Source organism: Botryllus schlosseri, chromosome 11, assembly GCF_051294905.1.
Source record: "Botryllus schlosseri isolate E-star chromosome 11, Bs_hap1, whole genome shotgun sequence".
NCBI lineage: Eukaryota > Metazoa > Chordata > Ascidiacea > Stolidobranchia > Styelidae > Botryllus > Botryllus schlosseri.
The window spans coordinates 28461797-28489491 of NC_137246.1; the positions used below are offsets into that span (position 1 = coordinate 28461797).

Below are 27695 nucleotides of genomic sequence, written 5' to 3' on the forward strand. Positions count from 1 at the left end.
GACTGTGTCATTGTTGGTTTTTCTATTGAATTTACCCGAATAAGACACGCGATGTAGACTCCGGTGCAGTGAACAGATACAAGGATGTCGAGACGACCATAGTTACATTATCTCAATCTAGTACAGGGGCCGGCAACCTTTCGTATGATGCGTGCCAAAATATCAAAAATTGTAAAATATTACATCCAAAATATCAAAAATTGTAAAATATTACATCCAAAATATCAAAAATTGTAAAATATTACAACTGGCGTGCCAACCATTTTTAATTTTGTCATATTTGGCGTTTCAAGCAAGGAATGACACCAACCACCTATCTGTAGCTGGCAACGGCACCGGTTACGTCAGTGATTCTTGTAGTAGGCCTATTGGTCGCGAATGGTATAAATTTTGGTCGCTACCGCACTAGACCTACTGCCTGACGTACGCAATGTGTGCATCATTTAAATTTAGTTGCGTAGTTATCGATCTTCTGTGGTTGCCTTGATATTTTCCAAGTATACTTGGTTCGGTAGCATAGCCAATAAGGTGCAAGTAGCCTACTTCGTCAGTGCCCACCTCTGTAAGACTGTGGTCGCTGCTGCACATTCTGGTAGTTTGCCTTTGCCGTAAGCCAAGAGTTCAGAACTACTGTGCTAGTGTGCTGCGAACTACTTTTCATTTTCAAAGTGTGCCGCAAGGTCAAAAAGGTTGATAACCACTGATGTAGACCGACAAAATTTATTATGGATTTGAAATTTCTTATACATTCCACTTTCCATGAGACTTTAATAATAAATTATTATTTATTATGAAATCCGCTCATCTGTACTGCTTTGTGTTTCAGACGCACGACGCGAGGAACGAGCCGCTCATTTCCCTCCCTGCAGATTTCAAAGACAGCGAAAGATCTCATCTCTCCCGTTTTGCCCCCACCCCAGGCTCCTACGATCATGTCGAGTACGAAACCGGGGTTTGACCGCCCCACTGGAAACCACTCAATAACTCAATCATATGTATTGAAATTATTTTGTTTGTAATGCGAGTTACTGAATTGTATTCTCCCACTGTTTTGCGATAATATTACATTCATACTTTTCTATGACTGTAGCTGACATTGTGCTGAATTTCGAAGTGCTGTAAGAGCCACCATGACTGTTTGATACGCTCTACCCGAATTAAGCTTTTCTTTTTTGCCATATAGTCACTCAGTACAGATTACTTTCCATAGATTTTGTAAGCAAATGCTTGTTATATATCGAATCATACTTGGAAAACTAGATCATTCTAGTTGCATGGTTAAGCTAATTAGAGCGAAATGCCGGTAATCTAATTTGTGGAATCTCTCTTTGCTCTAATTATAATATCTAATTTGTGAAATGTTTATATGCTCTGATGTTAATACCAATGTAGTTCCTGGTTTTCCAGTTAATGGTACAAGAGAACCGTATAATTCGAAACAAGCTAAGTTTGCTGTACACTGTGTACAGACGTTCCGTATTCTCACAAGAGTGAACCCTGATCTGATATTAACGGAACATCATTCAATGTCCAATTTTTGGCGAATTCAGTGGCTCTAATTCTAATCTAGTCAGAAAAAAGACTATGTCCATAATTATAATTTTAGTCAAATTTGGAAACAACTGTGCCGCTATAGTTCCAATTCTACTCTAATTTAGAAAACAATTTGTAGCTGTAATTTTAATTCTAATATAATTTGGAAAAGCTGAGAATTTTCTAGTTGTCCAAGTCTGTATTGAATTCGATTTTATGTATTTCTCTGCCTCACTTCAACCAGACCAGTAATTCAAGTATTTCATTATCGCGGGAATACTTGTGATATTTCCAGGTCGTCAGAGACGAAGTACTTGTACTTTTTAAAGTAAATTTAAAGTAGATTTTGTCTACTCGCGCTACTTGCCTGGTTATGATTTTAGACTACTTCTACTCGACGGTTTTTCAGGCAAAACTAGGGCTAGAGTACTTACTTTAATACTTTTATTTCAGTCCCAACGATGACTGCTTTGACTGCAAACAGCAAAATCCTACCCCAATTTTACGATACCCCAACCAGAGTTGGACCAAGGCAGGGGTGTCAAACTCAACTCGGGTCGCGGGCCGGACCAGTTTAATGATCCAAAATGTCACCTCCGAATCCATATGTTTGTTTATCACTGGAATGCTTTATTATGGACCGCCATGCAAAGTATAGTATTATATCACGAATCATGCGGGCTCTATTCTAGCAACACCGTTATTTGCAAACAATGGACTTGACAAAATGCCATGAATGGACAGTTATACAGTTATAAACGACTAAAACAGAGTATCTAACGACCGTATAAGTTGGAATATTTCAATGTTTTCATCGTGATGCGTCTTTGGCCCTGCGTATATTTGTGGTGAGGAATAGAAGAGGTTGTACACGAGGGCGCTGGAATTTTCCTCATAATTTTTATATCACCAATTGACCATTCGATTTCTATGGAAAATGGGTATTGGGCCTTTTGGGTCAGAATAATAAATCAGCAGTGCAACCAGATATATTTGAGTTCTATTCCTCCATGTATTATACATACCACGGTTTCAGAGTGTCGTGTCCGCCACTATGAATAGCTATAATTTGATCCATTTTCCCAGAAAAATCTGACAGGTTGTGCACTTTCTGCCTCCCTTACATGTCAGTGTCACCTCCTTGTTCCTGATAGTTACTTGAGTGAGAACTCGAAATTGTTGGTAGAAGGTTATCATGTGACCAATGAACATGTTCGACATTTACTTCTCTTAGGAAATGTGTTGTATAGTACAATAATATGTGAATTTACTCAGAATTACCTCGCAGGCCGGATGAAATGGACTGGCTGGCCGGATGTGGCCCGCGGGCCATATGTTTGACACCCCTGGAATAAGGGAATTTTATCAACTGAATTCAGGTTAAGGTTAGAATCATTGAGTCCCCCTTGTTCATTTTTCATGACCCCAACCGACGGTGATTAGTTTAAACACCTCTGGATGATTTGACTCATTTTAAGCTGTAGCTTCCTTGATGCATGCCATATCATATAAGCATTGTAAAAATCAATTGCTGTCTGCACTCTGCTCTCCTGAATATTTTCGGATATATAAAGAATTTCGGTTTTCAGCAACACAATGATGGTGTGCACTGTTCAGGGAAATTGTTTGAGTCAAATGTACAAGATCTATGAAAGTGGTTCAGTACACCCCACCACAAGATTTCGATACCATCAAAAGGTAGCAAGGACTGGGAGTAGTCTTTGCAATCAGACACCCACCCACCTGGGCCTAGGCGATGTAAGGAGGCATGCACACTGAATGAAAAGTGTAAGAAGATGCCTAAAGAGGCAAACAACAGAAATGATGTGACAAAGGGGAGGTTAAATTTATTTATTGTTCAAAGATATAGCGGAAGGTGAGGCACAGAGAGTCAGTGATATCTCAATTCATCATATTCAAACAATATGCTTCATATAGTCTCACATTACTCCCGTTGACATTAATACCAATGTCAAGGCCTGATCACGATATCAGATTCGCAAGCACGGTGCTTAAATTGTCGTCAACTTGGCTTTTTATTTAGTCCATCAGATTTATGCAAGGGTCGAAGAGCAGTTTGTGGTGGCCGCGTCACATTTGAGACTTTCAATGCTAATGGCCTACCCCACCAGAAACGTTATCATTACAAGATGCGGTTCGCGTCCTACCAGCAAACTTAGGCAACTAGATAATTCTACTCGTTCATTTAGACTTATGAAGCGAAATCACAGCAATTCAATTCGTGAAATGTTTCTATGCTCTCAATTCAATTTTATTCCAAGCACTGGTTTTCCTGAAAATGATATGATTTGGACCGAGCTTGATTTTCGCTGTATGTCCTCCTAATTCAGAATTTGATTCAATTTCTAAGCTTTTGAGAATTTATCGATTCCAGTTTGATTTTGAAAACAAACTGCGGTTTTATAATTCAAATTGAATTTGGAAATGCTCAAAAATTTTCTAGCTGTCCAACTTAACAGTGTATTCATTACTGATATTGAAATGAACCTGAATATTTTCAGCTGATGCTCGTCAGGGGTAATGGTCAGCAACTAGCAGAGAATTGGAAAGAACATTGTATATTACCAAATCGTATCACAAAATATGATCTCACCAGCATGAAATTTCGAATAAGAGAGAGTTCAATGAACTATTTTTAGATGATACACATCTTTTTGTTGACACAGTTCTCCACCTGTGCCCACTCTCAATTCACATCAAATTGTTGTTGACGATTTATTATATCAAAAACGAATGGGACAGAGTTGAAATCAGTTAGTTGAACCAGCATTTTCCAGTATATTATCCAAAACTTGCTTTTCCAGTTTCAAAAAGTTTCGCATGTCTATGCCTGCCGCCACCAAGCGTTCAGAAATAGTACACAGTGCGTCCAAAACCTTCTCATTGCAAGGATGGGTATTCGAGTCTTTATGATCGATGACTTCAGGTTTTGTCTCATCAAAAGTACTTAACGTAGAGTCGTGACCGTGGAGATTTGCTGGAAAATCGTCTTTTTGTAGAGGGACCTCCATCTTATGATTTTCTGTGCTATTATGAGATGCTGACACCTCTGCTGAATCTGTGGTAATATCTCGGCGTAAAGGACTATTTTTTCCTATTATTTCTTGGTCCGATTTACGGCAGACATTGTTTTCTTTGAGTTGAGGAGCGTCATATGTTATGTCTTTAGTCTTTTTGCCAGTAGATGAACTGGACACTGTTTTGATGCGTTTTGCCGGAGGTCCGAAATCGTGTCCTGTATTTGGGTCGACTTTTTTCACAGGATTTTTCTTGCAGGCTCGCAAACCGCATCGCTTTCTCCATCGCTTCACCCAATCCTTAGATAGATTTAAATCTGTCTTCTTTACATGTTTCGCAAAATATTTCGCTTTCTTCAGTAAAATGCGATCATTCACATCAGATTGCTCACGCTTGCACTTATTGTACCAACAAAGTAAATATGCATCCAAATTGTCCAGCTTGTCCGCGGCAAGTAATTTAAACCGGCGTTTCCAAATACCTCTAACAGTAGTCTCAGGAATACTAAAAGAGAGAGCGATCTCAGAGAATGTTTTCTTTTTCTTGTAAAGTTCTTTTAAAACAAGATTGCAATCTTCCAGCGAAATAAATTTTAAAGCTTTCACTATTTTCTTGTTTTTTTTTTCTCTTTTGACAATGCGAGCCACATCTGGCTCGTCAATTTTAAATTTTCTGGCAATATCACGGACTTCATTTTTATCTTCTTGAGTAACTGTCACGTCAGATTGCGACAGAATAGCTTCGTTCAGACTTTTGTCTTTTGACTCGCTTGGATTCGAGATATTTTCGAGTAAACCAAACCTTTTCTTCCAACGACTCGGGAAATCAGGGGGTGGTTCAAAATTGTCATAGCACAGTATTTCTGCGAAATGACGCGCCTTTTCCAGTAAAGTTTCAGAGCTTACGACCTCACCCAAAGATGCGGCATCATTGTACCACGCCAGCAGAGCGCGATCCATGTCGGTAATCTCTTGTTCGCCGTCGAGTTTTGTGCCAATATTTTGAACATCAAGTTTTTCGTGCAAAGGAATCCCGTTGCATTTTGTGGATTTCAAATTAGCATTCGCTGAGGATGGACCATTAGGATCAATGTCGTTTGAGATACTTTTGCTTGATATATCTTTTAATGTCTCAGAAGATGCATTTTTTGTTTTCTTTGAGACGCCAGCTTTCGTTTTTGTACTCAATTCGACCTTCCCGTAAAAAAGTCCGAATTTTGTTGTCGGACCGTTAACAACCGGTGGGATTTGGTGACGTAGCCGCCAAGCCTTGAACCAGTTATTTAGTGGATTTAAATTGCCGTAATTAAAAAATTCAACAAATTCTTTCACTTTTTCACGAAGTCGTGCATGGTTGATGTGATCTCGCGTGCGTTTTATTTTATTAAACCAGTTCAATAAGGCATCGTCGATTATCGCCAGACGTTGATCCGACCTGACATTGTCTCGGACGTCCCATTTGCAAGATGTCAGATATCCGTCCGGCAAGCAAGAAGCGCAACTCAAATCACTATCGGAGATTTTTGTAGAGAAAGCTTCTTCCTTGTTTGTAACTTTTGTTTTCTTTGACGGCACCGGCAAAGACTCTTCGTCGAGTTTGCGCTTACTTTGATAACAGGCCTTTGCTCGATTATTCCAACCCAACTGCATCTCTTTGATCAATTTTTTCGTTTGGATCCTTAATGTATTGATGTCAAGTTGAATACTTTTGTCACGTTTTGGGTCATCGTGCCATGACTGCAAAGCATCTGCGAGCCATTTATACTGAGGTTTGTTCCGTTCCTCCCAAATGCTGGACACTTTAGAGACTTTGATGACAAACTTTTTTGCGACTTCAGCTCTAGGCCTGTTTTTCGCAAGTTCTCGAATCACAAGGAATTTTTCACAGAGCGGGAGCGGCATAGCTACATTTATGGAAGCAATCCAAACTGAAACAAATACAGTCGACATGGCTTAATTCGGACAGTTTGGTTCCGCTCACTTTCAGCGGTATCAAGCAGAGAAACAGCTTTGTCCGAATAGAGCCAATAATAAATTGTTTGTTACATGGTCTTGTGTAAAGGCAAGACAGGCATAGAAAATACTGCAGTAATTGGCACCGATCTCATAACTGGCACAAGGGTTATACGTTTAGGTTAGTTGCATTGCACATTCCACACCAGATGATTCAACGAATAGCTTACCATATACTGCACTACTGTGTAAAACACACATACAGTGTTAAATAGCAGCGTACAGTAATTTTTCAAATACAATACTAAGCCATGTAACAATGGCTGAAACAGTATTTTCAACAGATAAAAGTACACCACAAAACAGTAGGAATGAAAAGAAATTGACGTGAAACATACAACGAATGAGGGCAAGCTTGATAAGACGTACAAAATTAATTGAAATCAGCCTGCGCACGGGAATGTCTCAGTATATTATCTAAAACTTGCTTCACCAAGTTCAAATAGTTTCCCATGTCCATGCCTTCGGCCGCCACCAGTTCGCCGATAGTGCACAGCGCGTCGAAAACCTTCTCACTGCAAGGAAGGATATTTGAGGATTTATGATCAATCAGATTGGATTTTTCCACATCGAAATTACATGGAGTGGAGTTAAAAGCGTGGAGATTTGGTTGTATGTCATCTGTTGGCTGAGCAACCTCAATACCGGTATTATCATATTCAGAGACATTTTCACCAAAATTGCACGAGATAGCGTTTGAAGTGAGATTACTTGCTGGCATGTCATCTGTTGGCTCAGAGACCTCAATCTTACGATTTTCAGAGATATTTTGAGAGGCATCCAAATCGACATTACATAAAGAAGCGATGGATGCAGGATTTGTTGCCTGTGCGACCTCAATCGTATGGTTTTCAGAGTTATCTTGTGAGATTTTCTCATTAAAATTACATGAAGTAGCGTTGTATGTACGAAGATATACTGGTGTGTCAACTTCAAGTTGAGCGACCGCCATCTGAAGGTTTTCAGGGATATTTTGAGAGGCTCTGACCTCTGCGATATCTGTGATAACATCTCGACGCAAGGGAGAATATTTTCCAACCATTTCTTGTGATTTGTAGCAGACATGGTTTTCTTTGAATTGAGACGTGTCATGAGTTACATCTTCAGCTTTTCAACAGTAACTTCAAGCGACAGGACTTTGATGCGTTTTGCCGGTGGTCCAAAATCATTTACGGCGACCTTTTCCCCACAATTCCTCCTGCGAGAGAGCAAACCGAAGCGCATTCGCCAATTCTTAGATAGATCCAAATTTGTCTTCTTTAGACGTTTTGCAAATTAGTGCGCATTCTCCAGTACAACGCTATTATCCACATCAGCTTGCCCGCCATTACATTTATTACCGTATACCAAAAGATTAAATATAAATCCAAATTATCGAATTTGTTTATGGCAAGTAATATCAACCGATGCTTCCAAATACCTGCGACTGTCATTGAAGAAATTCCATTTCATAGAATGTTTTCCTTGCCCTGTAAAGTTCTTTTAAAACAAGAATGCAATCGTCCAGCGAAGTCACTTTTAAATCTTTGAACGATTTCTGCGCCTGTCTTTCCCTTTGAGCGATTCGAGCCACGTCTGACCCTCGAATTTTAAAATGTATGGCAATATCATCAAAACTAACGTGTTGCTTCAACTTGTCTTTGATAACGGCCATATCGGACTGCGATAAAATTACTCCGTTCTGACTTTCGCCTATTGATTTTGAGATATTTTCGGGCAAGCCAAACTTTTTCTTCCAACGACTCAGAAAATCAAGCGGCTGCTTGAAGTTTTCATGGCACAGCATTTCTGCGAAACGGCGTGCCATTTCCAGAAAATCTGAGCTCACAACCTGTCCGAAAGATGTGGAATCAAAGTACCATGTCAGCAGTGTGCAATCCATGTCAGATATCTCTTGTTCTACCTTGTTTTGTGAATATCGAGTGTTTCTTGCAAAGGAATCGTGTCGCATTCTGTGTTTTTTTAATTCGGCCTTCGCAGATGATGGACCAATGGGTTCAATGTTGTCTGATATATTTTTGCTTGAAATATCTTTCAGCGTCGCAGAAGAGACATTTTTTGTATTCTCCGAGACCTCGGCTTTAGTTTCTGGGCTCACTTCGACCTTCCCGTGAAATAGTCCAAATTCAATTGTTGGCCCGTGCACAACTAGAGGAATTTTATGACGATTTCGCCAAATATTGAACCACTCGTACGGAGGATAAAAAAAATTGCCGTATTTTAAATATTTTACAGATTCTTTCACTTATTCATGAAGTCTTGCACTGTTGATGCAAACCGGCGAATGTTTAATTCTATTAAACCAGTTCAATGACGCATCGTCGATTATCGCAAGACGTTGATCCCATCTGAGTGAGTCTCTGGCATCCCATTTGCAAGATGTCAAATATTCGTTCGTTCGGCAAACAAGAACTGCAACTCAAAATCTTTTCGGAGATTTGGCCACAAGCTTTTCATTCCTTGCTCTCAACAGCTTTTGTTTGCTTTGACGTAACCGCATTGTCTATGCTGACTCCGCAGCGTTTGCGCCAACGTTGATACCAAGAGTTTTTCGGATTCAACCCATCCAATTTCATATCTTTGATAAATTCCTGCGATTTGAGCCTCAACATACCATTGTGAAGTCGAATGCTCTTGATGTGCTTGATGTCATTGTACCATGACCATAGGCGCCGACTTCTATTTTTGCATGGGGTGGCGGCAGGCGCGTAGCCAGGGGGGTGTCGAAACCCCCTCCTTTTAAAACGCAAAACCCCTTCCTTTTGAAATGACCATTCTGACGCTAATATTCAGTTGCAATTCAACAAGCCGTGTTATCAGTGTTACGCGGGGCCAATTAGCGAGATTATTCTGTGCACGCATATCGCATCACACAGTGTAACGCGACGCGATCTCCCGCTGAGATGATTGCTAAAGTAGGTCATTGATTGTAGCGCACTCGGCATTCGTCGCGGGACTGAGCAGCAACACGGCGCGACACTTCTGGATCACGAAAGACAGGCAAGAATGATGATTACAAACGCGCGCGGCCAATCAGTAATTATCCATTACCGCCAACGCAATGGGTTTTTACTTAGTATTAAGTAGCTCACATCGCGACAATTGGTTGCTGATTAAAACATCGATTTTGACTGCATTGCTGCATTTCCCGATTTACGTTCGCAAAGCATAATTGGAATTATGGGCACTGGAATAAATTCCAACTAGCAGGCACACACAATAAAACACTGTTCAACTTCGCGCTCCGAGAATATTTATCACAAAATGGTTCAGAAAATATTTTAAACGCGGCTTGCGGCCCTCCACGATGCAAATAATGCACTTTAATTTGTAGAAGGTGATCGTATATTTGGTCGTCAAATCGCGATAGGAGATGGTGTTTCTCAGAGCGCGCGATGAAATCTACGTTTCTAGCGATGAGGGCGAATTTGTACATCTAATAAGGATCGTCAGTTTGCTGAAATCAGCATCAGTACGCTGCGCGAAATACATAGTAGTGATCAATTTTATCGGACTGTACGTACAATCGGCCGGCAAGGTTGCGCTGATAACGAAATTGCAGACATGCCGCAAACCTTCAACAATTACAATTACAAGGTGCGCTAGTCATGCCTAAATACCAAGATTCGGCAATAACAACGAGCACAATTCGTTCAGACGCGGGCATAAGTTTTAATCAAAAAGACACATAAACACTAACAATATTACACTCAGAGATTGTTACGGTTTGGCGAAAGTGATTCTGCAGACGGTAGCAGGCCTGCATGCGGGGGCGCTAAATCATACCACCGCCGATAGTACCAATGAGACATCGATGACCCATTTCGCATACAAATGATTCTCGCTAATTTTCAGTACGCAGCATCGATAATACGAATTAGTGAATTGGCATTTCATAAGGACTGGATTTCTAGTTTTTATGAGAAACTCACTGGCTACGCACCTAGGGTTTTAATACCGACAACGGGCTGGTTATTCAGCCCGGGACCTACGGCAGACGCAGGTCCTGATCAGCCAGTCGAATTTGATGGTGCGATTTTAATTATCCAGGTGTTATTGTAGCAAGAGCAATAAGGGCGCATGCCGCAACCTTATCAATGGAAATACAAACCCCGATGGTTTGAAATTCGATCCGCGACATAGTTGTGCGCGATAGAGGGCCCCGTGGATATACTCAGCTATCGCAGCTATCACTTATGGATATACTCAGCTATCACAGCTATCGCAGCTATCACCAAAAACCGCAGACATACAGGTCATATAAAGGTCACGTATCGTTTAGGGCCCAGCTATCAGCGCTGGGGCTTGTCTGGGTTGAAATAGTGCGCAGCTATCAGATCCGCAGCATGTCCGGGTTGAAATAGTGCGCAGCTATCAGCTCTGGAGCACGTCCTGGTTGAAATAGTGCGCAGCTATCAGATCCGGAGCAAGTCTGAGTTGAAATAGTGCGCAGCTATCACATCCAGAGCAAGTCTGAGTGGAAATAGTGCGCAGCTATCAGCTCCGGAGCACGTCCGGGTTGAAATAGTGCGCAGCTATCAGACCCGGAGCACGTCCAGGTTGAAATAGTGCGCAGCTATCAGATCCGGAGCAAGTCTGAGTTAAAATAGTGCGCAGCTATCGGCTCCGGAGCACGTCTGGGTTGAAATAGTGCGCAGCTATCAGATCCGGAGCACGTCCTGGTGGAAATACTGCGCAGCTATCAGATCCGGAGCAAGTCTGAGTTGAAATAGTGCGCAGCTACCACATCCGGAGCAAGTCTGAGTGGAAATAGTGCGCAGCTACCACATCCGGAGCAAGTCTGAGTGGAAATAGTGCGCAGCTATCAGCTCCGTAACACGTCCGGGTTGAAATAGTGCGAAGCTATCAGATCCGGAGCACGTCCAAGTCCAGGTTGAAATAGTGCGCAGCTATCAGCTCTGGAGCATGTCCTGGCTGAAATAGTGCGCAGCTATCAGATCCGGAGCAAGTCTGAGTGGAAATAGTGCGCAGCTATCAGCTCCGGAGCAAGTCCGGGTTGAAATAGTGCGCAGCTATCAGATTCGGAGCAAGTCTGAGTGGATATAGTGCGCAGCTATCAGCTCTGAAGCACATGTGGACTCGAATTATGCGCAGCTATCAGCTCCGGAGCACGTCTGGGTTCAAATAGTGCGCAGCTATCAGATTCGGAGCTAGTCTGAGTTGAAATAGTGCGCAGCTATCAGCTCCGGAGCAAGTCCGGGTTGAAATAGTGCGCAGCTATCAGATTCGGAGCAAGTCTGAGTGGAAATAGTGCGCAGCTATCAGAGCTGGAGCACGTCCGGGTTGAAATAGTGCGCAGCTATCAGATTCGGAGCAAGTCTGAGTTGAAATAGTGCGCAGCTATCGGCTCCGGAGCACGTCTGGGTTCAAATAGTGCGCAGCTATCAGCTCCGGAGCACACGTGGATTCGAATTATGCGCAGCTATCAGCTCCGGAGCACTTCCGGATTCAAATTCATTCATTACATGGCATGCAAGGACTATCTTCAGTGTACAGGCGGTGAACAGATATTCTCATTCCTATCAGAGCCCATCATGCGTCATAACAAAAGCCAGATATCATCCGATGGAAAATTGCTGGTAACAGTCCCTGAGAAAAATGCGGGCAAGAAACCAGAACATGTCGGCCGAAAACGCAAAACAAAACTGAGGATATTTCAGTGAAACCCCAATCCTTATAACAATTGAATTACTCAATTGCATTCGTTTTTAAGTCCATTCGTTATTGTTTAATTTTGCACATTGTTCGTAGCACTCATGTTTCGTTTCATTGTTTTTTTTTATGCTTTTAATACATTGAATGAGAGTTGAATTAAACACAATGGGATTAACAATAGAACGTACACCCGTATCATCTGCGTTGCGAATGTTTAATTTTTCGAATACGCAGGAAGTCGACAAACATGGCAAAAAACCGTTTAATCAGGTAAATAATAAACTCCGGCCCTTCAGCATGTTACGTCGACGTGTCAGCACGAAATCCGAGCCGTGGCAGATCCTTCGCTAAGCTTGGTACGGTATAAAACTTCGTCGCCTTGTGTTAAACACATCGCGAAACCACTCCGCACTGTTTCATGAAAGCACGTCGAATAACCAATGCTGCGTAAGGGCCTTACATATAGGCCTACCTTTCTAATGAATCTTTGGAAACTACCCCTGAGGAATGTTATATAGTAGGCTTACCATACGTCCTCTTTTAAGAGGAGTTGTCCTCTTTTTTGACTTTTTTGAAAGTGTCCTCGGAGGACGCCCTTTTGTCCTCTATTTTGAGGTTTTGTCCTCTTTTTTGAAAATTTAGGTAAGATTTAGAGCAAATTGCAAGTGATATGCCGCAAATTAGCACAGAAGTGAAGCTCCGGCGGGTATTTCGGAGGGAAAAACGGTGATTTTAGCTCTGAGCGAAAAGATGACCTTTTTTTTTATCACAAAGTGGGAAAAATTCACCGGTTTTTGAGAATTCTACTCCGGTTTTGCATCTTGCAAATTTCTGACAAAGTGTCCTCTTTTTACATTTCCAAAATATGGTAAGCCTATTATATAGCTTATTGACGCCGTTGTTGGTATTGATATTGATTTCGTTTCATTCGACAACCTTGGTCATTTTACACCAGGCCAATATTCGTTATCGTCGTCATGTTTCGGTATTTCGGCTTTGGAGCAGTCGTAAATTTTTCATTATATTTCGAACCACACACTTGGCTATCGCCCATCGGTGTTGTGCTGATGACGAAATTTAGGGTATACCTCCGGACGGAGCTGATAGATGCGCACCAAATACCTCCAGGCATGGCTCGGAACTGATAGCTGCGCATAATTTGAGTCCAGACCAGTGTTGGGATCAAGTCACTACCTTTGAGTCATTTCGAGTCATTGCACATTTTGACTCGAGTCAAGTCAAGTAAATCGATTTTCGAAGGTGACTTGAGTCGAGTCAAGTCAAGTCAAACATTTTTGGAGGTGACTCGAGTTAAGTCGATTCAAGTCAAGTCACAAATCAAGTCAAATTGAATTTTCGAAGTATGAGAGATGATTCAAAGTCAGTACATTTTGCTAGCAGTGTGAAAGACAGATTAATTTGCTATTTATCTTGAATCAAATAACCAATATGAAGTTAAATATACATGCAAAAAGGCGTTGTATCGCTTACGCACACGTATAACTGCTAATAAAACACGTGATAAATATAGAACCGAATACAGAGAGAGGTTGAAACAAATTTATATGGTACAATAGCCTACGCCCTACACCACCCATCTGCACATCCGTGAGAATATAAACAAATAGACTATATCGTTGTTCTATTTAAATCATACAAAAGGGTAAGTAAAGGTGAGCACTGCGCAACTTGAGCATTGGGCCGTCTAAGAAACAGAGACACATTGCTATTAGATTAATCTACTACTACGGCTACGTAATAGTGTTGGGATCAAGTCACTACCTTCGAGTCACGAGTCATTGCACATTTTGACTCGAGTCAAGTCAAGTCAATCGATTTTCAAAGGTGACTCGAGTCAAGTCAAGTCAGTCGTTTTTTGGAGGTGACTCGAGTCAAGTCAAGTCAAGTCAAGTCAAGTCACGAGTCAAGTCACAATTCAAGTCAAATTGAATTATCGAAGTATGAGTGATCATTCAAATTCATTATTTTACTAGCTGTGTTAAAGAGAGATCAATTGGTCATTTATCTTGAATCAAATAACGAATATAAAGTTAAATATACATGCAAAAATACGTTGCATCGCTCACGCACGCGTAGAACTGCTAATAAAATACGTCAATAACTGTATACAGCTACATAGAGGCGGTGGCAAACATACGACCCGCCAAATGATTTCATTCGGCAGGCGAAGCAATTCTGAGTATAGGTTGATTTTATCCAATATATTTCTCGAATTTGTAGTAAGAAATACTACTAATAAATATTCCTTCAAGATAGCAAATTTCGAGTATGTTCAGTTCATAGGCCACATTATAACCACCCGGCAGCGGAGTAGTGATTTCTAGTCATCGTCAGGAGAAAACGCTGACATTGACACCCAATTCCGAGAATGCGAAAAAGTGCATATATTGAGTTAAGAGTTAGTAATACTTTGGAATCATTTGACTGGTGCGGCCCGCGAGTGATCTGAATATTTGAATCCGGCCCGCGACGTCAGTTGAGTATGACAACTCTGAGCTACATGCTACATTCTTTTATTATCAGCCAAAATAGAGGATAGAATACGAAGCCTCAAGAAGTTGAAAGAAATTGATATAGGGTTGGTAAAGTTGAGTGCTGTGCAATGTAAGGACAGAGCCGTCCATTAAACAGCGATTCGATGCTATTAAATTAATCTGCTACTACAACAACAACAACGAAACTGTGATCGTTTCGTTTGCGGTCAGTGTATTTGTGAGGATCAGTGTAACGTACAATCGGTGAATGACTGATTGCTCTCACAATAAGTGACAACGGCGTATCGTGAATTATCCGACCACGCACAAAATAGGGCCTACATTGATTTAGTCGACACCGTTTACTTGATGACTTGAAATTGACTCGTAAATTTTTCTCCGAGTCACGAGTCAATCCACATTTTTGAAGCGCCGAGTCAAGTCAAGTCAAGTCATTTTTGCAAAGTGACTCGAGTCAAGTCGAGTCATACGAAAAAGTTGACTCGAGTCTGACTCGAGTCAAGTCATGACTCGAGTCATCCCAACACTGCTACGTAAGCTGTGATAGCTTTGTTTGCGGTCCATGGAATCATACACCCACCTTGGCCTAGGCCAGGGGTGTCAAACATTCGACCCGCGGGCCCCATCCAGACCGCCAGACGATTTCGGTTCCCTACTATTACCGAGAATGCTATTACCGAGATGGACATTACCGAGAATGCTATTACCGAGAATGGACATCACCGAGAACGGACAATACCGAGAATGGACATTACCGAGAATGGACAATACCGAGAATGGACATTACCGAGAATGGACATTACCGAGAATGACATTACCGAGAATGCTATTACCGAGAATGCTATTACCGAGAATGGACATTACCGAGAACGGACATTACCGAGAATGGACATTACCGAGAATGGACATTACCGAGAATGACATTACCGAGAATGCTATTACCGAGAATGGACATTACCGAGAATGCTATTACCGAGAACGGACATTACCGAGAATGGACATTACCGAAAATGGACAATACCGAGAATCAACATTACCGAGAATGCTATTACCGTAAATGGGCATTACCGAGAACGGACTTTGCCGAGAATGGACATTACCGAGAATGCACATTACCATATCATCCTAACATATTTGATGGGACTGACACTATATGACTATGGTACCGAACACAGTGGACTTGGAGACGACCAAAGTAACCACAGACCATAACCACATTACGTACAGATCAGTGTTGGGATGACTCGAGTCATGACTTGACTCGAGTCAGACTCGAGTCACCTTTTTCGCATGACTTGACTTGACTCGAGTCACTTTGCTAAAATGACTCGACTTGACTTGACTCGGCGTATCAGAAATGTGGATTGACTCGTGACTCGGAGCAAAATTTACGAGTCAATTTCAAGTCATCAACTAATCGGTGTCGTTAAAAATCATTGTATCTTGCATATGTTCGGATTGTTCGCAAAACGCCGGTGTATCCCGTGAGAGCGACCAATCATTCAATGATCGTGCGTTTCACTGAGCCTCGATTGTTCTCTCACAAATAAATTGACCGAAAACGAAGTGATTGAAGCTTACAGCTTACGTTGTTGTAATTCTAGTAGTAAAGTAATAAAATAGCAACATTTATATTTCCGTTCTCTGTTCTTATGTTCTTACCTTAACGAAACCTATTGTTTTATCGAAATTGACTTCGAATATAGTTTAGTCCTCAGCCATTGGCGCAGGCTCGAATTGTATCATATCTATTTGTAAATGGGTAATGTATTGAATCTTATCAATTCGTTTCTCCGTTCTCTATTCCGGCTGGTAACTATAAACTGTGGCTATGCAATTACGTAGTTTAACAGTTCTACGTATATGTGAGTGGTACAGCGCCTTCTTGTGTGTATATTTAACTCTATATTCGGTCATCCGTTTGGAATCAATAAACACTCAAACTGTATTTCAGACAGCTAGCAAATTGCAATGACGTAATCATGCCTCATACATACTTCGAAAAGGCAACTTGACTTGAAATGTGACTTGACTCGTGACTTGACTTGACTTGACTCGACTTGACTCGAGTCACCTCCAAAAATCGAATGACTTGACTTGACTCGAGTCACCTTTGAAAATCGATTGACTTGACTTGACTCGAGTCAAAATGTGCAATGACTCGAAATGACTCGTGACTCGAAGGTAGTGACTTGATCCCAACACTGGTACAGATTACGTACCATATTACGTGCGTGTAATGCAGTAGCGACCAACTTTTTTACCCTTCGCTACCATTACTGTAAGAATCACGGGCGTAACCGATGCCATTGTCAGCGTCTAGTGGCAGCTGAACGACGCTTCCGCCTAATCATCATCACCATTGGTTTATTAGCTATTTCATCAGTTCAATACACCACAAAAAATGCGTAAAGTAATGAATGACTTGCACGTAAGAATTTCTCTAAATCTTCAAAGAATATGAAAAATTTGCTCAAATGAAGTTGAAGTCAGCCTATACTCCGTTGAGCGCGACTGCTGGAGTTTGAGTATGGCAAGCTTTCTAGAATACGAATTAAGTTTAATCTTCAATAATCGTCTCTTTAGAATGGTTGTGAAACACCTGTTTAGTCACAATATATACAGACATCGACAAAAATTTCTCGCCCCCCCCTGAGAGCCCCCCGCGCCCCCCAGGTTGAGAACCCCTGGCCTAGACTAAGGTGGGCGTCGGATCTCTAAGACTTCGTCACCTTCTTATCTTTTCATTGTATCGCAGTTTTGTGGTGTTTTGAATTGATGAAAATAATATTAAACCGATACTGATATGCATCATCTAGACCGGTGGTTCTCAACCGGGGTTCCGCGACGCATTTTCAGGGGGTACGCGAAACCTCTAAATTTGCAAAATGATTTATAACCTAATATCAGGGAAATCGTGAGGCAGTTTCGCTTCATAAGTGCAAAAACTTCAGGACTCACATCAACAGAACGGGGTTTGATATGAAATATACCGTACTGTGTAAACTCCTTTTAATTGCCAATAGCTCACTGATACTAACATTGCTGCTGAGAGATGTTATGTTGGGGTTTGTGCGAAGAAAAGTTAGAGTACTAAAAGATCAGTCAGGGTGACTTTGAAATGTTTGCGCAAAATTGGGATTTGAAGTTCTTTGTACCCGCAAAATTGGAAACAATACTTTGGGATAGAATTTGTAGACTATAAATTCCTAATCCGTCCCTGCAAAGTTATTGAGACCTCGCCACGAAATATATTTTCTTCTGTGATACACATAACCTCTATTCTAGATTTTCGAAAATCACTTTCTCAATATTGGGGCAATATGTTGCGAATATATCCAAAGATATCGTCGGAAGCTTTTACGCGTTAATAGTATATTCGCGACCACCTATCTTTGAGGAAACATATTTTAGGCAGTCGTTCATATCAAATCACAGGCGTGGATTTTCAAGCCACGGCCACGTATTTCAAGAAATGCAGCAGAATTCGTTTTGAAATATTAAAAGTCCACCGAATTACGATATATATCATGGTGATATTTCAGGAAAATACAGTTTTTCCGGTTTAGCACTCTACAGTTAATGTGTGCACAAGACTGATGACGGTTGCATGATAATTGAGTTAAATTTGACTTTACCTTGAGTCCATAAGCGCGAAGTTTCAGCCTATAATGCTAGTGCCCGGCGTTTATCTTGATCTCCCAACGTCATACCATAAACACTCCTTGTAAGTGCACTTGGTGCCATTTCACATATTAAATCGCTTCATTTTCAACGTGTTCTCGTAACACGTGTAGCAAAACAAATCTAGGTCATTGCGACACTGTCTGTCTAGCTACATCACTCATTTTTTTAACATACGTAAAACAATGATGGAAATTTCGAAGATTTCGTAAAAACGGGTATAAAAGTGTAAAAGAAAATTGCGATTTTTCAAACGACTATTCCGAGCCCGATCGGTTCGGTTAGTCTGTACAGCAAATGGGGAGATCGCTTATCGCGTCGACACCCTCGGGTGGTCTCTGGGACATGAGGTCGCCGAGCATTAGTGCGCCAAAGTGTATTGTCGGTAGTGTCCATTCTCGGTAATGGTCATTCTCGGTAATAGCATTCTCGGTAGTGTCCATTCTCGGTAATGGTCATTCTCGGTAATAGCATTCTCGGTAATGTCCATTCTCGGTATTGGTCATTCTCGGTAATGGTATTCTCGGTAGTAGACATTATCGGTAATAGCTTTCTCGGTAATAGCCATTCTCGGTAATAGCATTCTCGGTAATAGACATTCTCGGTAATGGCTTTCTCGGTAATAGTATTCTCGGTAATAGACATTCTCGGTAATAGTAATCTCGGTAATAGCCATTCTCGGTAATAGTCATTCTCGGTAATAGTATTCTCGGAATTGTCCATTCTCGGTGATGTCCATTCTCGGTATTGTCCATTCTCGGTAATGTCCATTCTCGGTATTGTCCATTCTCGGTATTGTCCATTCTCGGTATTGTCCATTCTCGGTAATGTCCATTCTCGGTATTGTCCTTCTCGGTAATAGCATTCTCGGTAATAGCATTCTCGGTATTGTCCGGATACGACGATTTCATCTCGCCCGCGAAGCAATTTTGAGTAGATTGAAAAATGTGAGTATTATTATCCAGTACATTTCTGGAAAACGTTGGTGTCTTTAGTAAGAAATACTTGTATTAAATAATCCCTCAAGACATCAGTTGTAGAGTATATGTTCATAGACCACATTATAACTATAACCGACAACGGTGTTGTGGTTTCAATCCAGTCACCATTAGAAACAAATAGCAGGCATTGACACTCAATTCCGAGGAGGCATAGGCTAACGCGAAACCATTATACGCAGGTTACATGGAGAATTTACAGGTACACGGGAATATAATTCAAATATTAGCGCGTTTTGCGTCCGGCTTCTCGAGCGGTAGGTCGCGGGTTCGATTCCCGGCCGGGTCATACCAAAGACTCGAATATTGGTATCCGCAGCTACCCTGCTAGGCGCTCAGCAATCATGGATAGCATGGAGGAGAAAAAACGGGGGCGCAGACTAGATGGGGCCGTATCGCAACTCCGTCGTCAGTAGGGCTGGGCACAATGATTCGAGTACTCGAATCTGAATCGAGTATCAATTTTAATGATTCGAGTCGAGTAGTAAAATACGATTTTTTCGAGTACTGAAATTATACGCTCCTCGCAACTGACAGTTAATTTATCACCGAGAATTATAGTTTTGATACTATTTTCCCCCGAGAAAGCCTTGAAACCTGGATTGGCCGTGTCGCAGCATACCAGACATAGTACAAAGCTATGAACGTTACTGGAAAAAACACATTTCCGAAGTCATGATTATCGCACAAGATTGTTAAGAAGTGCTAAGGAAGTCGGCATGGTCGAAAAATACCAAAGTAACTTTAATGTGACGGATAGCAGGCATTATGTTCTTTGTGATGGCATAAAAGGTACATATTTGAACTTCGACATAGTACATTATTTTGTGACGTCATAATGAGTGATACTCGATTACTCGACTCGACTCGAAGCATATTACGTGATTCAGAATCGAATCACTCAAGTACTCGATTTTGCCCAGCCCTAGTCGTCAGGCGAAAAAGAATATCATATTTCTCTCTCTCTCTCGTCGCACTGCTACACGGCTTTTGAGTCGAAAGATCCACAGCTACTAGAGAAACGCTTATCGCGATTTAATTATAATTAAATAAATTTCAACGTGCGCATTTACAGTTGAATCTGCTGTATTCCTCACACGCAGGGTTGATGCCAGTACCATTAAAACAAAGGGATTATAGAAATATACCAAATTTTATTATCGTTGGAGCCATTGTTTAAGGCAGTGGTTCCCAACATGGGCGATATCGCGGGGGTGAAAATGACGAAGGGGGCGACAGGGGCGCGAAAATGGACAAAGGGGGCGACGGGGGGCGAGAATAGCGAAGGGGGCGATAGGAGGGCGATGACGCGTCAAAACGGCTGACCTTTTCTTTAGTCAACCCACGGAAATTTAGTTACAAAAATGTGTCAAATTAGACATCGAGCCGAAAATTTGACCTTTTTTTTAGTCAACCCGCCGGTGATTACAGTTTGTATGCCCAATTTTCGGTACACAAAATATGGGGGGGGGGGGGCGATGATCGGTGTTGACCTTGAAAAGGGGGCGATGGGTCGAAAAAGGTTGGGAACCACTGGTTTAAGGGGTTTATAACTGTAACCGGCCAATCATCGTATTATATTGCCGATTCCATTGTTTACGAATAGAGATGTAGCAAGAATAAAACGTTTATTAACCGTACTAAAATATAATATAATATTGTGTATGGTAAAATTAAGATATTCAAATGGAAAAAAGGGCATGGATTTTGAACTGATATTTTGGAATCATTTGATTGATGCGGCCCGCGACACAAGTTGAGTTTGAGACCCCTGACCTAGGCGATGTAAAGAGGGGGCATCAACACTGAATGAAAAGCAAGGAAGATAGTATAAAAAAATAGTGATTTAATCGACAGCGATTACTTGATGACTTGAAATTGACACGTAAATTTTGCTCCGAGTCATGACTCGAGTCAGGGTTGTAATGACTCGAGTCACAATTTTCTGATGACTCGACTTGACTCAAGTCATTTTCTCAAAATACGGAAATGACTCGACTCGACTCGAGTCTATATGTGTACATGACTCGAACCAAGTCATATGACTCGACACTCAGACGGCCAAGACCGACATTTTATTGCAATTTCGAAGAATAGAAAATTAACCACCCTATTGTTACTGATACTTGAAAATGCGACCAGAAACTATTAAAAGTGAGGAAAAGTAGTATATTATAAATGCGAACCATTCGATATCACCAAACAGAGTTATAGAAAGTGGGTTTAACAAGACTTTAAATGGAAAATGAGCAGTCAACACAATCACTTGGACTTGGACTCGAGTCATAATACCATGACTCGGACTCGAACCTCTGCTCTATGACTTGGACTCGGACTTGAATCGGTGGTTGCGCACTATTTCAACTCAGACTTGCTCCGGATCTGATAGGTGCGCACTCTTTCAACCTGGACGTGCTCCGGATCTGATAGCTGCGCACTATTTCAACCTGGACGTGCTCCGGATCTGATAGCTGCGCACTCTTTCAACTCAGACGTGCTCCGGATTTGATAGCTGCGCACTATTTCAACCCAGACAAGCTCCAGCGCTGATAGCTGCTCCCTAAACGATACGTGACCTTTAAATGAACTGTTTGTCTGCGATTTTTGGTGATAGCTGCGATAGCTGAGTATATCCACAGTAGTGATAGCTGCGCACTATTTCAACACGGACGTGCTCTGGAGCTGATAGCTGCGCACTATTTCCACTCAGACTTGCTCCGGATGTGATAGCTGCGCACTATTTCAACTCAGACTTGCTCCGGATCTGATAGCTGCGCACTATTTCAACCAGGACGTGCTCCAGAGCTGATAGCTGCGCACTATTTTAACTCAGACTTGCTCCGGATCTGATAGCTGCGCACTATTTCAACCTGGACGTGCTCCGGATCTGATAGCTGCGCAGTGCGCACTCTTTCAACGCGGACATGCTCCGAATCTGATAGCTGCGCACTATTTCAACCCGGACGTGCTCCGGAGCTGATATAGCTGCGCACTATTTCCACTCAGACTTGCTCCGGATGTGATAGCTGCGCACTATTTCAACTCAGACTTGCTCCGGATCTGATAGCTGCGCACTATTTCAACCAGGACGTGCTCCAGAGCTGATAGCTGCGCACTATTTCAACCCGGATATGCTCCGAATCTGATTGCTGCGCACTATTTCAACTCAGACGTGCTCCGGATTTGATAGCTGCGCACTATTTCAACCCAGACAAGCTCCAGAGCTGATAGCTGCTCCCTAAACGATACGTGACCTTTAAATGACCTGTATGTCTGCGATTTTTGGTGATAGCTGCGATAGCTGAGTATATCCGCAGTAGTGATAGCTGCGCACTATTTCAACACGGACGTGCTCTGGAGCTGATAGCTGCGCACTATTTCAACTCAGACTTGCTCCGGATCTGATAGCTGCGCACTATTTCAACTCTGACGTGCTCCGGATCTGATAGCTGCGCACTGTTTCAACCCAGACAAGCTCCAGCGCTGATAGCTGCGCCCTAAACGATACGTGACCGTTAAATGACCTGTATGTCTGCGATTTTTGGTGATAGCTGCGATAGCTGTGATAGCTGAGTATATCCACAAGTGATAGCTGCGATAGCTGAGTATATCCACGGGGCCCGATAGAGTCCGTCCAGCAATGAAGTTTATTGGAACTTGAAAGGTTCCCGCTCAAATTAATCGAATAAATTCATAATTTCCGCCACCGAGAATTTCTTGTTGCATCAATATTTGACAACATAATTCAACGCCGTGCACTGCACAATGCACAGTGTTAATAACAGATACACTGATAAGTGTCTTCGAGGGAATACGAGTGTCTAAAGCAGACAAGAATTAGTAGCCTAGAGATGGTAGCAAACGAGAAAGCGCGCATCTAATCAGTAATTCCTCAACTTGCGTAGGGCACAATGGAGTTCCTAGTCTGACATCGCGACAATTCTTTGCAATTGAATATGCGCACTTAGCGCAGGAATGACTTTCAATTCGCAGGCATACACAAACACACTGTCCTATGTCGCGGTCCAATTAAAAAGGCTATCACATAACTAACTCAAGAATTATTTTGTAAACGAATATGCGTGCAAATACAATTTAATTGAGAGAAGTAGGCTATAACGTGAATTCGCTCGTCCGGTAGAGAGAGCTGGTGTTTCTCAGAGCACGCCTGTCGAAATCGACGTCGTAAATGAGGTCGCGTCGATTGTATGATTACTAATCACGGATTACAATTTATTTGGCCGTTAAGCACTAGCTTAAGCTGCGTATACAATTAGTCGCGCGCCTATCGGTTAATAGTACATAGTTGGCATTTACGCGATAATCACAGACTCGCTAATTGACAGCGGGCGTTCAAGCATTTTGTATGGGGTGGCCGCCACCCCATAATTATGTCATGGGGTGGCTGCGCCACCCCGTAACTCGGCGCCTATGACCATGACCATAAAGCATCACCGAGCCATTTATACCATTGAGCTTTGCACCGATCGCTTTGCTGATATGTGCTCCATATGTGAGACACGTCAGAGAGCATGATGTTATATTTTTCTGCGACTTCAACCTGAGTTTTTTTGTCTTCATTTCTTCAATCACAAGGAACTTCTATAAACTCTCAGTGCGGCAAAAGCCATAAGCCACAGCTATAGAAACTATCTAAACCAGGGGTCGGGAACCTTTTTTGTCCGAAAAGCCATATTGACCCTATATTTTCCATTTTAACTCATAAAGAGCCATACATTTAAATCAACTACTACGTCACAATTGAAAAATCGTGACGTCATGTTAGCGCAAATTCGAAATCACTATACATGGATACATCAGCGCATATTCGAAATCACTATACATGGATTCATCGTTTGCACTGTCTTTTATCTGTAAAACTCCTACTGATCATGCTGGTTGCTTAATTTGAGTAATGAGTATGCGAAACTTGAGCTGCATAGATCTTTTGCAAGTTATATATTCCTAATTGTATTGCACTGAGAGACAAATGATATTTTTCTAAGCTTTAAGACAATTAACATTTAGATTTCCAGCAGACGTAGGCAACAGTAAACGAATGAAAATACTTTTTACACGCTTTTTACAGGTAATGCGTCTTCTGGTGATGTATGGTATTCCTGGTGGCTTTGTAGTCTGATTAGTTCGGTTAAGCTGCATACAAAATTGAGACTTTCGTCAGTTATAAGAAATAGTAGGTTTGTCTCGATGATATTCTTAAATGCGAGGACCCATGATGACAAAGATAGGCGGAACAAAACATGGTCACTACACAGCAGCATTCAGGGGAGGAACGTGAGGAAGTGCCTTACCTGTCTACTAGATTTTGAACATTTATACTACGAAAATCACGCAACTCGCATATTTAACGTTCGAAAATATATCGCGAAAGGAGAGGTAAGGCAGAGGTGAGGCACGGCCGAGATTAGAATAGCACAATTCATCGTAAATATCATATAATTTATAATAACTGATAACACTGGTCAACACATATTTTAGGCAGACAAAGTAAGGGCGTCTTCACACTGGAGTTTCCGAACCGATTCCGAAACAGTTACCGTAACTAACACCGTTCACACTGCCTAAGATTTACCGAAATATTTACGAAAACGATTTTGTTCATACTGAACTGGACTGCACTAGTTGCGGGCTTGTCAGCTCTTTATCGCATAAGGTCATATCCAGTGTCTCATACACTCCTGACAAGGCAGGGGGCATATGAATCTCTCCTCCTCCTGTCCTTTTCTGATCATCTTTATACTTTCTATACTCTCTCAGTAGCTTTTGCATGCGCTTGTAGCACGCATCCCAGTCTCTACCAGGAACACTGATTGAAATATTGCTGTAGGCATCCCTGTTTTTTACTACTCTTTTTACTAGCTTTTCGTGGTATAAAGCCCACTGCTCAACTAATATAACTGTCTCCTCCACCGTCCAAGTATATCCCCTTGACTGAACATTATTGTCATTGCTAGCCATTTTCACTGTATAAATAAAATAATTTCATGAGTAACAAAAAATAACTAAAATCAAGTGTCACGATCATAGCTTATACCAACTGTCGTCCTCAAAAGACACCAGCACCAGAAGTACCGGTAACCGGTACCGTAAGTCAATACGAACAGAGGGTTTTCGAAAAGCACCAAATGATTGACAGTTTGGTGAAATGGGTACGGCGCCACCTACGTTCATATTGCACATATTTCGAAAACATTTACGGAAAATGTTACGTTCACACCAGAGGGGTTACGTTCGTATTGAATGATTTCGGTAAATGTTTACCGGATACAATGTTACCGAAACTCAGTATGAAGACACCCTAAGAGTGGTTTTGGGGGTTCTGAAGGGCATTGATTCCGAATATGACCTTCGTTTTTTCAAATTGGCTCCTATTTCGGAGATAACCATGGGGACAACATGAGGGTTTTCGTAGTCAATTATCTATTGATGTGCAGAATAAAATTAGATAAAACTACGATTTTCTTCTAACCAAGTAAAATATTCAATGGTAAATACAGTAATTTTGGACTTTTTTAGGGGTATAAGTATCTTCTGAGCAAGCTGTGAAAAAGCTAATGTGATATTCGTATTCAGCAACCTCGGAAACCCAGAAACGGCTCTCCGATGTACTGTCCATTGTTTTTCTTCATTTTATTGACCAGTGTAATAATCGAATGTAATTGTCGCACCGATTTCGATTCGACTTGTCAATTCTCAAAGTATTCGGTGGTAAGACAACGTTGTGCCACACGCCTACATTTGAACAGCAACTACAAAGCTACGTTGTCAAGAACGTGGATAACTATGGCGTTGTCTGTAATTTGAATTTATAATTGTGAATGTCACTTCAACGGCAGCTCATTTCTCGCCGTCGATCAGGAAGACAATGTGTATTTGAAAACTGCATTGTCATACAGGCGTCGTCGCCTTGTCTGCTATTCTCATTGATCAATCGACGTATCGTGCAATCCGAGATTTCGTGGCGGGTACATTGAAATTCAAGAGTAAGATTGGTCGCAGGAAAGACAAGAACTTAAATTTGATAATTTTGAAAAAGGGGTCCGAGCCCCTAACCGTGAATAAGCCACTGCATTACCTTCTCAAAGACATGTTTATACTGCCACGAGAATAATTATACTGGTCATGCTGAAGATTCAATAACAAGTTGCTGCAATATTGATAAATTAAGCACAAAAATAAAAATTTCGCAAAGAGCCATACTTTATGCCCAAAAGAGCCATATATGGCTCGCGAGCCATAGGTTCCCGACCACTGATCTAAACAGAAACAACTTGATAAAGTATGTTATCATGTCGCCACATCAGTTTTACAATACAATCTTCGGCTGCTGGTTCAAGAGAAAATAACAATTCTCAATTACCCACCGTGAATGAGAACATTCAATTCCGTATCAGTAACAATTAATCTATAATTTCAAGACTGTGATACAATGAAAATATAGGAAGCTGTCAGAATGACTTGGAGTATAGTCTTTGAAATCAGACACGCATCCAAACCTAGGTGAAGTAAAGAGGAGGCATGCACAATGAATGAAAAGTAGCAGAGGATAATAAAAAATGACAAGCGACAAAACGAGGTGTCATGTGAAGGAAGCCAAGATCGATATGTCAGGTTATGGTCCGGTCACATAAAAGGTGCAGATTTGAACTTTCCACTTTTTCCATATTGATGATTGTGATGTTAAACTGCGTAATACTCGATTCTAATACTCACTTCGTAATCGGACAAGAACCTAAGAGCAGAGGAATAAGTCAATTAACATACCGGTATACTCAATAAATATATTATGACTAGGGTGATTTTTGTGACATGTCAAAAAAAGTCAAAATAAGGTCAAAATTCTAGCGTTAGGGTTAGGGTCGTATTTTAAAGTCAAAAATGTCAAAATCTTTCGTTTGTTAGGTAAAAAAAATCGCCCTAATTAAGCCTATAACTAATTTGCAATGGATTGTCGAAAGAGGAGAACTGCAGTTCATAAAACTATATAGAGGAAATCATAAACCGTGAGTTTAGAACTTTTTTGACATTGGACAAACTGCCATGACTAGCAATTACACTAAATTCGAGGAAGTTTAACTTAGTGATGCGCTCATGAAATTGGGGACCGTTGGCATACAACAGGGGTGGCCAACCTTTTGGCCATTCACGGCCGCATTCCGACTACTGATGTAGCCGATTCCAGGGCATAGTCGTAATGAATTAGCTGGATGCCAAAC

General features: G+C 41.5%; 2 protein-coding genes across 3 annotated transcripts in view; one reads left to right on the forward strand and one right to left on the reverse strand.

Moving 5' to 3' along the window:
- LOC145449645 (ATP-binding cassette sub-family C member 4-like) overlaps positions 1-3130 on the forward strand; it is a 34741-nt gene extending 31611 nt beyond the window's left edge. The window contains exon 30 of the mRNA XM_080328043.1: positions 827-3130. Within this exon, the coding sequence (XP_080184169.1) occupies positions 827-958 (132 nt within the window). The 3' untranslated portion in view covers positions 959-3130. The remainder of the gene's footprint in view (positions 1-826) is intronic.
- A 239-nt stretch (positions 3131-3369) lies between these two features.
- LOC145449614 (uncharacterized) lies at positions 3370-27289 on the reverse strand. Of its 2 annotated transcripts, XM_080328010.1 has the most exons (3): positions 26732-27289; positions 23928-24107; positions 3370-9175 (listed from the first exon to the last, which is right to left on the reverse strand). In XM_080328010.1, the coding sequence occupies exon 3, from the start codon at positions 6519-6521 to the stop codon at positions 4305-4307; it is 2217 nt and encodes a 738-aa protein (XP_080184136.1). In that variant the 5' UTR covers positions 6522-9175; positions 23928-24107; positions 26732-27289; the 3' UTR covers positions 3370-4304. The 2 variants fall into 2 exon arrangements, with proteins under 2 accessions (XP_080184136.1, XP_080184135.1); XM_080328009.1 differs by lacking the exon at positions 26732-27289 and having other exon boundaries at positions 23928-24129.
- Between the last annotated feature and the right edge of the window lie 406 nt (positions 27290-27695).

Coding starts and splice junctions, on each gene's coding strand:
- LOC145449614 (XM_080328010.1), bottom strand. CDS start 6,521: ATGTCGACTGTATTTGTTTCAGTTTGGATTGCTTCCATAAATGTAGCT.